The following is an 11,099-nucleotide window of genomic DNA, read 5'->3' as shown; positions in this document are numbered from 1 at the left end:
ATAAAGTTTTATGTAAAGCAGAAGGCCAAAAGAAAAAAAAAAAGCCAAGGCAATCTTGAGGGAAAAAGTGGGAGAATTTATACTATCGGATATTAAACTTATTATAAAGCTACAGTGATTAAGTGGATATAATATTGGCTCAAGGAAGGACAAAAAGATCAACTTATAAAGAGTACCTGATTTATAACAAAGCTACCACTAAAATGCAGTGACAGAAAACTATTCAATAAGTAATGCTGGATTAATTTGATAATTAAGAAAAGTAAAAGCTATTTGAAGAAAACATAAAAGAATATCATCATGACCTTGCGATAGGCAATTTTTATACAATAGGACACAAAAACATAACTACTAAAAATATCAGATTAAATAAGAATCTTTGTTTATAAAAATGTCATTATGAGAGTGAAACGGCAAAGCACAGAATATAAGAAGATATTTGCATTGCATATGCTATAAAAAAGACTTAAATCCAAAATATAAAAGAATTTCTACAAGCCAAGAAACTCAAGGGGAAAAAAATGTGCAAATTTCTCAACAAGATAGGATATCCAAATGGACAAAAATCGTATGTAAAAGTGGCTGATTCATTAGTCATCTGGGAAATGCAAACTAAAACCTCAATGTAATGCTAGTACAGAACCAAACAGAATTAAGAAAAGTAAAAGAAGAAAATGAAATATCAAATGTTGGTAAAGATGTAGAGCGTAAAAGATAGAGAGTAAAAATTAATAAAACCATTTGAGGAGACTGCTGGGCACTAGCTATTAAAGCTCATCATACACATACACTAAAATCCAGTAATTTCATTCATATTATTAAAAAGAAATGTTTGCACATGGATACCAAAGATATGTACAAGACTATTATTACCTGCAGTATTCTTAAGACTCCCAAACTGGAAAGAATCCAAAGGTCCATTTGTAGTAAAATATATTTTAAAAAGTATGGTATATTCACACAATGGAATACTGTGCAACAATTCAAAAAGGACAAACAAAACTGTGTAAATGAATTTCACAAACATAATGTTAAGGGAAAGAAACCAGCACAAAAAGGACATATTGTTTGATTCAATTTATGTAAAGTTAAAAAGAAAAAAACAAAACCAGTTAATACTAATGGTAATGAAAGTCAGAAGAGTGGTTTTCTTTCTTGGGGGTAATGTCTGGAAGTGGCAAGGTAGGTTTCTCAGATTATTGTTATAGCCAACAACTTGATCCAGGTGATAAATAGGTTTGTTCAATTTGTAAAAGTTTATAGCATAGCAACTTAGGATTTGTATGTTTTTCCTAAATATCTATGTTAGAATTCAATGTAAGTTTACAAATGAAATGGGAGTAACAGACATATCCATTAAAATGTGGCATCAATTCTATCAGGATATATACCATTATCAGTGTTCACACATCCAGACCAATAATAAGTAAAAAATATACACATACAGGGGTCTTCTAAACATTACAAATATATTCTTCTAAGAATCCAGCCCTCAAAACTTAGCTAACTTTTGCCAGTGTGGTAATAATAGTGTGAATTTAAGAGTGGAAATGTAAACATGCAGTAAATTTCAAATAATTTTATTTTAAAATTGGATAATTACAATTTTACTATAACAGCAAGACTGGCAAGCAGAGGCTATCTCTAGGAATTAAGATTAGCTCAAATATTTGCACAATAAATGATTTTTTCCCAGAAATTCCACAACATAATCCTCAGGGTGTATCTCACCACTATTACATTCAGCCCTTCCTATCTGCGGATTCCGCATCTACAGATTCTCCCAATTGTGGATGGAAAATACAATATTGGAGAGATGCAGAATATGCAAATACAGGAGGCCAACTGTGGGACTTGAGCATACACAGATTTGAGTATCCACCTGGGTTCCTGGAACCAATCCACCCAGGATACAGTGGGATGATTGTAGTTGGAATCCTTCCAACTGCTACAGCAAAGAAGTGAAAACATTAGTCATCACCAAGTTCTCATAGTGTATTTCCTTGGACCATTAGCTAGAAAACTCCATGTAAGTTTATTTAGCTACCGGTCTGTTTTTAAATTCTTCTATGTATACTATATATTTGTGTTTAAACACATTTTGTCATATTATTTTTTAGAATAAGATTTATATTAATTCAACAAACATAAAAAAACTGCAGAACACTACAATATTCATGAAATTATTGAACAGAAGATACCTTGTTGGCCTTTTTAGAAACCTCTCTTTGGAGTAATAGGATAGTCATTCATCAGTAAACATGGAGAGATTGTTTCCAGGACTCCTGTTGGATACCAAAATCCTCAGACACTCCTGTCCCTTATATGAAATGGCACAGCGTTTATATATAATCTACGCATATGCTCCTGTATGCTTTAGATCATCTCTAGATTACTTACAATACCTAACACAATGCCTACACATCACTTCATTCAGGTGGACTCAAGGTAGTATTTAGCACACAGCAAATTTGTTTTTCAGAACTTTAGAATTTTTTTTTTCAGAATATTTTATCTGAGATTGGTTGCATCCAGGGATCTGGAACCCACAGATTCAAAAAGCCATTTGTGTGTGTGTATACATACAGTGTGTGTATGCTGTGTTCTGGTAGGGGAAAGAGGTCATGAAGAAGTGACTCAAGTTTACTGAGTGAAGAAACACACAAATTTTATTTAGAAAATGAATGACCATGTTTGCAACAAACTCCCAAAATATCCACCATAAGATGGCCATAATATTCTGATGATCAAGGAGCACGAACGTACAAAATTTATTGGATTACTGCAATTCTCAGAGGCACAAAACCTGACATGGTGTGATGTAGTATATAATCAGTCGTAGGGGGCGGGGGGAAAGAACATTAAGTCCTTAAGAAGGCTTAGGAAGACAAACACTAGATCTTTTTGTTTTTCTACCTTCCTTTGGACAGTGTTACATTTCACTTTCTTCTTTGCAAAATGGTTCCAAATTCATTTGCTCAGGATGTATTTAAGATAATAACTTAAAACAATAGTTGTTTATACTCTATGCATATCATGCATGTTCTACTGGTTCAAGGACAAAATTAAAACAAGGTTTTCTCTGTAAAGCAAATATATTTATTATGCACTTTCATATACATAGGGATTTTTTTGAGTAATATCATACAAGGGATAAAATAAAACTTTTACAATGTGAAATTCAATGTACACTTTAGGCTATTTACATACCCCAAACCAAAGGAAAAATAAAAAGAAAGCATTTGTTTGCAACTACATTTGCTGAGAAGTGTAAATGGAGGACATTAAGCAAAACAAATATTTGCATAGCCAAAACAATATTGAGAAAAGTATTTACTTTTTTTTAAGTATCAAACTATTTTTTGGTGAGAATTCCAGTGAGGGTGAAGGTGAAGACAAAGAACAAAAAATATTCGCTGTACTTCGCAGTACGCACTGGTTTCAGGTCATTTTTCCTTCCAAAACCTTTCTTAGAAACATTCAGATTTTTATTTCATTACTGTATTTTTATCACTTTCCTTATTATAAACTCATGATATTTAGGGAATAGACACAGACAGAATGTTATAAAAATGTTACAAGCACATGCCATCATAGTTGTGTAGTGGCAACAGCTGATTTATAAAATTTAAAGATTCTAATTTCAAAAATATCTATTAAGGAGTTTTATATTTGGAGGACAATTTTTACTTTTTAATAGAGCAGAAGCCATTTTCATTTATAGTATTAAATCCCCCACAGAAACAAATAAGCAAAGCAGGGCATCTCCAGCACCCATCCTAGCATCCTTATCCTAACTCAAAGTCATTTATGTTCTATTCTAAAACATAATTTATATAAAAACATCCCGAGGAATACTTACTTTTGAAAATCGTATTTTTCCAATAGGTTCTCTTCCTACCAACTGCTTCAAGTGTATATAGTATGGATATGAAAACATTTAGCTCTTTGAAAAACATAAATCCCTTATGCAATGTCATATCTTTGCCCTTTGGACACAAGGTGCAATTTTGTAAAAACAATAAAATTAAATAAATACAATTTCAATAATTCAAAGTTAATAGAAAAACTGGCAGCTTTCAGGGTTCTCTTTCTAAAGAAAAATACATGTAATAGAAATTAGAGCTTCATCCTCTACAGTAATGTAAATGTACTGTATTTATGAGTAAAGTTGGTTCTAATAATAGTATGTGTTCATATTTATTAATAGACTCATTAACACTTTTAAGGCTACTTTGCAAGAGTCCTATTAAGTGTATTTAATAAATGTCCCATAGGGACAAGAATTCAATACTTGAAACATTCACATTTGAGTTATTAATATTGCCGTGTCACCTTAATATCAATTGAACTTATCATCTTATCTCGTAGTCCTCACTATGACTCATAGACAAAATGAGTTTTGCTGACTTTAAAAAATAAAAGCAAGAAAAGCCTTACAATAAGATTCAAGTGAAACATTTATCATAACACATTTCTATTTCCACGAACAATGTATCACATGTGTCCTTCATATATGAAGATGACATTACTGACCTTTGTTACTAGGACATTTAAAGATTTTGTTCTAGAAGTAGCAATGGTTTTGTGCTGAATCTCCACATTCTCTTTCCTCATTCCTCCTTATCAACAGTACATGAAAAGAACAGAATTTCTGGGTTCTATAAGATTAACAGGCCCATTCTAAGATCAAATTCACAACCTTGGCTTCTGAACTGTTATGACTACTTTTCCAGACATATAAACGACCCATCTAAGCTATAGCTCCACTGATTTAAGAGTAAGGAGACTAAGGCTGTGGGTCACATGCTCATTTGAACCTATTTTACCTTGCTTGTCATGAATTTCTCTCTTAACCCTGGCATCCAGCCCTCCTGCATGCAAATGTACAAAGAAGAAAACAGGAAAGAGTATGAGGATAGAAAAGTGCAAATCCATCACTATTAAGTCACAATAAAAAGTACACGTGCTATGATTGACAGGTGAGCGGTGTCATCTGTGAAGGACAGCACATTTTATATTCATCAAGAATACTCATTCATCCAACCAAACCATTAAAATTAATCCAATTGATTTTGAGTGGGGCTATTTTGGTCATGCAGCAATTTACAAAATAGAAACAGCTGAGAGAAGCCAGCAAAATTAATTTATTTAGCCAGGTGGAAGAGGTCAGTTTAGTCAATGAATTATTCAGGGATCAAAAATCTACCCTTAGATAGACAGGTGCATTTCTCTCTGCACACACATGCGACTGAGGCATGGCTTTGTCCCTGAGAATTTTCATGCCTCAGGAATGATAGTCTGTCTTCTTAGAGGTGGAATGACAAAGTGAATGGAAGGTGAAATTGTATCCCAGTGGATGAAATAGGACTTTGTTCTGCCTACAGACTGGTTGGTTGGTTGTTCTGACATGTTTAGCCACAGATGAGAAGAATTCTACTGGGAAAATCCAGATTTAAACTACTTAGAGCAGCTCCCTAAACTACTACAAAGTATTTTTTTAATCTGCCAAGAAATCATTTTTTCTTTTCAATGTGATATTTATATAGAAACTGATTTTTATCCAATGCTGAAGGTGTAGTGAACATAGAACAGTTGCAAGATTTGTTTTATTGAGTAACATTTTTAAAGATACAAGAAACAGGCCATACACTACAATGCAATGTGACTAAAACAGTATGTTTAAGTTTCTTTTGCCACAAAAACAAAAACAAAAAAAAATAAATACAAGGAACACTGCCTTTTCATATATATTTGATCATGGCACATGCACATTTTAAAATCAAATCTTAACTTAAAATACTCAATTTTTCTTTTCAGCTTTTATCAGGGAACTGCAGTATGTATCTGCATTTTAAAAAAGTGCTTATTCCTGTGTAGTGAATACAAAGCACACAAAATGAAATTTTTTAAGCACAGAGGGTTACATTGAGAAGGCAGCCTTACTATTTAGGCACATTACAGTAATTAAGGTAACTGTACTGCAGAGATCACATTCTTCATTTTTTTTTTTTTTCAGCAAATCAACAGGCATGTTTTCATCCAGTAGCTGAAGAATCACTCCATCACAATGTCTTCTGTTTCACAGAATAGGAAACTAAGGTAAAAATTAAAAAAAAAAAATAATTAATTTCTACATTGTATTATAGAGCTACATATCATTTTAAAACTTTATATAATACATTTACCTCTACTTATCTTTATCTATATATTTACCATGCAAAGCGCACAGTAGACTTAACTATTATTTTACTTATAAGGCACTTTTTAAATTCCACAAAATGTTTACCTTAATTCAGGTGTTTCATTTTTAATATGTATTTATACTTTGCCTTTACAACAGATATCATGAAAGTTGAAACGATGCACCATCAGAACTAATTATTTTAAAAACGAATTGCATTTGGGGACTGAATTAACTACTTTATTCAAATTATTTTTGAATGACATTTGACTCGTCACCCCTAGATTCACACTGAAGGCTGTTTATTATTAGAAGATATGGGGAATTTATCTTTAATAGTATTTCACCTATTATATTCCTAAAATATATTTACAAAGACAGAAGCAGGAAGAAAAGTCATTAAGCAAAGTGGGATAAATATAGCTGCAGTGTAAGCTAGGAAAGATCCCTAATAAAATCTTCAGATTTATCTCCAACATAGGAAATGTGCTTCTGAAAAAGCATCTAAAATATAAAACTTTCATATCTATTTTCCTACTAACATCCCCTGTATTATTAACGAAGCATCCTTTGTCATGGGGAGGAAAAAAAATATTTTTATTTAATAAATATGACTATTTTATCTAGGTATAAAGTTCCTTAAATACCAATATTGCAAAAACATCCATTTACCATTCTTCACATCTATGCCTTATGTGTGAAAACGTTACTTGGAAGATTATCAAGAGATCATAAAAAATACCTTCTACTAAGTTTTTTACTTCTTTCTGGGTGAAAAGGAATGAAATTAATATTTACTATCTACTAAGTGCTACAGACATTGTTGTACTCAAACCAGAAAGATGAGTGTGAAACAGCCCCTCCCTCTGCCACCATCAAAATTCTTTTAAAAGGAGGAAATAACTGAATAGGAAAGACTTCTTAATCTGGGATCTTTAAGTAGTATATTCATTCATTCATTCGTTTGTTCACTTATTCAACAATTTTTTACTGGGAAACTACCATAGGTCCAAGTACTATTCCAAGTACATGAAATACGGTAGTGAACAGATAAAAATCCCTAACCTCACACAGGTTGTATTTTTAGTACAGAGGAGAAAAATAAATATAATAAACAAAACATCTCAAGTATTTTAAATAGTAAGTGCTTTGGATAACATAATGCAGGAAAGGGGGAAAGGACTGCTACAGGCAGGAGAATTCCGATGTAAAGGGGTGATGAGGAAGGTCTGGCCCAGATGACATCCGAGTAGAGGTTAACTGAGGGAATTGGCCTTGTGATCAGGGAAAAGAGCATTCCAAGTAGAGGGAACTATACTTTTGTTTTTTACTCTTTATGTTGACAAAATATTACCTTCTATAATGGTGTTTCCTTTTTATAGTTGAAGCTAGGGTCAGAACCTTCAATCTGAAGCTTCAGAGCTTGTTTAAGGCTTAATTCTGTCTCTGAGGAAGGGTATCCCTCCAACACTTCCTGATGCCCTCTATCTTGCATTGTTCGTGGGACTGAAACCCTACCAAGAAAAACCTGGTTGCTCTGAAGATGGTAATTTGGATTTGTCATTATTCCATTTCTCTTCTTCTGTTCCCCACTTTGTTGGTGAATAAGAAACTGCTGTTGAGATCGACCAATTTCCTGCTGAGCTGACGGTATCGTAATTTTGCACTGAGATTCTGCTGGCATTTGTTTAGGTGGTGCAGCAGTCCCGGATTTGGCTATAGGTCCTCTTTTATCAAACTGAGTCATTTCATATTCTAAAACCTTTGGCTGTGAAGAATTACTTTGTTTCGCTTTTTTCCCAGCTGATCCAGACTTGGCAGAATTTTCTGATTTCCCCCCTTTATTTGCTTTAGTTGACTTCAAACTGGGCTTTACTTGACTCCACTCAAATTCACTACTTGGTGAATTATGACTCTGTCCTAAGGACTGTGTTGTGGAAGATGGGGAAACAATTGACTGTCGACTTCTACTTCGTGGCAATGAATGCTGCTGAATTTGTTCTGTAAATGACAAGTTGTGAAAGCTATCAATTGGCACTGTTTGAGCTGTTGCTGTAGATGAAGTAGTTCTCAAAGATGAATTTTTTGAGCTTTTTAGGGAATTATTTGACAGTGATGACTTCTGCCGGTCAACTGTGGAATCTGGAGATTCTGAAGGAGAACTAAATGCATGAGCTGGCCCATTAGGTAAACCACGTAACGAAGGCTGCATATCCCCTCCACCAGTACTACCAGAGCTATTTGATTTAATTGTTAATGACTGCATTTTTGAAGACACTGACTGCAGAGGTTTTTGCTCCATTGTGTGAACAGGTGATGGGGAACAGCCATTCAAACTAGATGCACCGTATTTTTCTAATAATTTAATTATTTGAGAATGTCCATTTTTGGCTGCAACACGCATAGCAGTGCGTCCAAATTGATCAGCATGGTTTGGATCAGCACCATGCTCTAATAAGACCTGCACAACATCAATGTGCCCTTCCTGGGCTGCAATACAGAGTGCAGTTGCACCTTGGTTACATGTATGGTCAACTATAGCACCATGCTCAATTAGAAGCTGAACCACTTTTACATGGCCCTGCCAGGCTGCAGACTGCAAAGCAGAGCGCTTTTCATTGTCTGCAGCATTGACATCAGCATGGTATGCTATCAGAACCTGCACCATTTCCATATGGCCTTGCCAGCAAGAGACATGAAGTGCTGTCCTTCCTTCAGCATCACTTGCTTCTACGTTTGCACCATTTTCTAAAAAATATTCGGCCATTGTAAGTTGATTTTCTAAAGCCAAGATATAAAGTGTGGGCCTACCATCGGCATCTTTGCAGTTAACATCAGCTCCATGGCTAAAAAGCAATTCAACAATGTCCCTGTGCCCTTCTAATGCAGCAACTCGCAGTGCGTTTCTTCCATCATAACCTCTTTGATCAATGTTAGATTTGTTTTCCAATAATACTTGAACACAATCATAATGACCCTCTTGTGAAGCTAATATGAAAGGGATTCGTCCATCATTGTCAATCTCATTTGTTCTAGCACCTTGTTCAATAAGTGCTTCACATATTAATCTGTGCCCTTCGAAAGCTGCCATGTGCAAAGGTGTCCATCCAGCATCATCTCTGTGATTTTCATCTAACCCTCTATCCAGTAGAGTACGTACCACCTCAACATTTCCTTGTGCTGAAGCTATACTGAGGACTGTCCTACCTTCACTATCAATACTATCCACAGCTGCACCCCAAAACAAAAGTGTATTTACAACTGATGCATGACCCATAGAAGCTGCTGCTAAGAGGGGTGTACGACCATTGTTATCTGTGTGATCTACATCTGCTCCCCCTTCTAGAAGTAAGTCAACCACATCAACATGTCCTTCATAGGCAGCTACCAGCAGTGGAGTCATGCCATCTTTATCACAATGATCTACTTCAGCACCTCGATCGATTAAAAGGCTAACGACTGATGCGTGTCCTTTACTTGCAGGCACACAAAGTGCAGCTACAGAGAGTGCAGTCCTGCCATCAACGTCCTCATGATTTACTTCTGCTCCATGGTCCAGGAGGTGTTCCACAATCTCCCTGTGTCCCATGTATGCTGCTGCTATCAAAGCAGTTCTACCTTCATTATCAGCTTTGTTCACTTCAGCACCATGTTGTAGCAAATTCAGTACAATATCCTCATGTCCTCCCCATGCTGCTGCTCTCAAAGCTGTTCGGCTATCAGCATCTGCACAATCCACTTTTACGCCAGCATAAAGTAGTGCAGAAACTACCTCAGTATGGCCACCCCAAGCAGCAGATCTTAATGCTGTCCAACCATCTTGATCAGTATGATTAATATTTGCTCCACACCCAATCAAACAATTAACCACCTTAGTATGTCCTTGTCTAGCCGCTAGGGTGAGTGGTGTATGTCCATGAGCATCTTCTATCTCTAAATTTGCTCCCCTAGAGACAAGTAAATTGACTACATCAAGACTGCCACTATATGCGGCATTAGCCAATAATGTTCTCCCATTTGAATCACACTGATTTACTGAAGCTCCATTATCTAATAATGTCCGAATGGAATCCTCTCTTTCTAAGGCTTGTCGAACTATGCATGATGTGCGATCATCTTCACTGTTGACATGAGCCCCAGCTTTAACCAACAGCTGCAGTACTTCTTGTTCCTTGGGTATTAAAGTAGAAAGGGAATCTCTAACAGGTGTACCGTTCCATATCATCCACAGAGCTAACTCTGCTGTCTCTAACTGTAAGTTTGAGTTAATTAAGTGCAAGGCAAATTCTTGTGCTTCCAGTGGTGTTAAATTCTTGGCTTGACAGGTATAACTCATGGCCAACATTCTGTGTCCTTCTGCTGCATTACATAAATACTTCTGAGTACAGTGTTTCACATCCAGAAGCCACTCTGCAAAACTATAGTGAAACAGTATTTTTGTATTTCCTAGTCCATCAACAAGAAGTTTGGAGAGGACATCTAACTTGCGTTGAAAATCTTCCAAAGTTAACGACATGTTTTTGGTCCATACTGCATGATATAATTCCGTTATGGTCAAAGGTCGGCAGGCTGCAAGAATCACATTCAAAATAGGCTGAACCTTTGCAAATTGTTTTCTTACAAAAAGTCTTTGGCATAGCCAGAGATATAAGCCATTTAGAGTTCCTGGGATGTCACGAATTTCTCTTAACATAATAAAATTTTCTACAACTCCATCTAAAACTCGTTCTAGGTAAAGAAAGCATCCGCTGCTTTTAATGTGCAGTTGATTTAACATCTCTGCAGTTTCTTTTGTGAGGTGTTGTCGCAAAGCTTCTTCTTGATCTAAACGATGAAGAATGTACTGCTGAACATCCTTGACAATATATGCCTTCCGAAGGTCATCTAAACTTATTTTTCGAAAACCTAAAGAAGA

At 35.4% G+C, this 11,099-nt stretch overlaps 1 protein-coding gene across 1 annotated transcript in view; it reads right to left on the bottom strand.

Moving 5' to 3' along the window:
* Positions 1-2,651: 2,651 nt before the first annotated feature.
* ANKRD50 (ankyrin repeat domain 50) overlaps positions 2,652-11,099 on the bottom strand; it is a 43,940-nt gene continuing 35,492 nt past the window's right edge. The window contains exons 3-4 of the mRNA XM_011978242.1: positions 7,539-11,089; positions 2,652-6,097 (exon numbers count right to left, since the gene is read on the bottom strand). Of these exons, the coding sequence (XP_011833632.1) occupies positions 7,542-11,089 (3,548 nt within the window). The 3' untranslated portion in view covers positions 2,652-6,097; positions 7,539-7,541. The remainder of the gene's footprint in view (positions 6,098-7,538; positions 11,090-11,099) is intronic.

Source organism: Mandrillus leucophaeus, unplaced genomic scaffold (assembly GCF_000951045.1).
Source record: "Mandrillus leucophaeus isolate KB7577 unplaced genomic scaffold, Mleu.le_1.0 Scaffold191, whole genome shotgun sequence".
In the NCBI taxonomy this organism is placed as follows: Eukaryota; Metazoa; Chordata; class Mammalia; order Primates; family Cercopithecidae; genus Mandrillus; species Mandrillus leucophaeus.
This window is presented reverse-complemented; position numbering and strand designations above follow the sequence as displayed.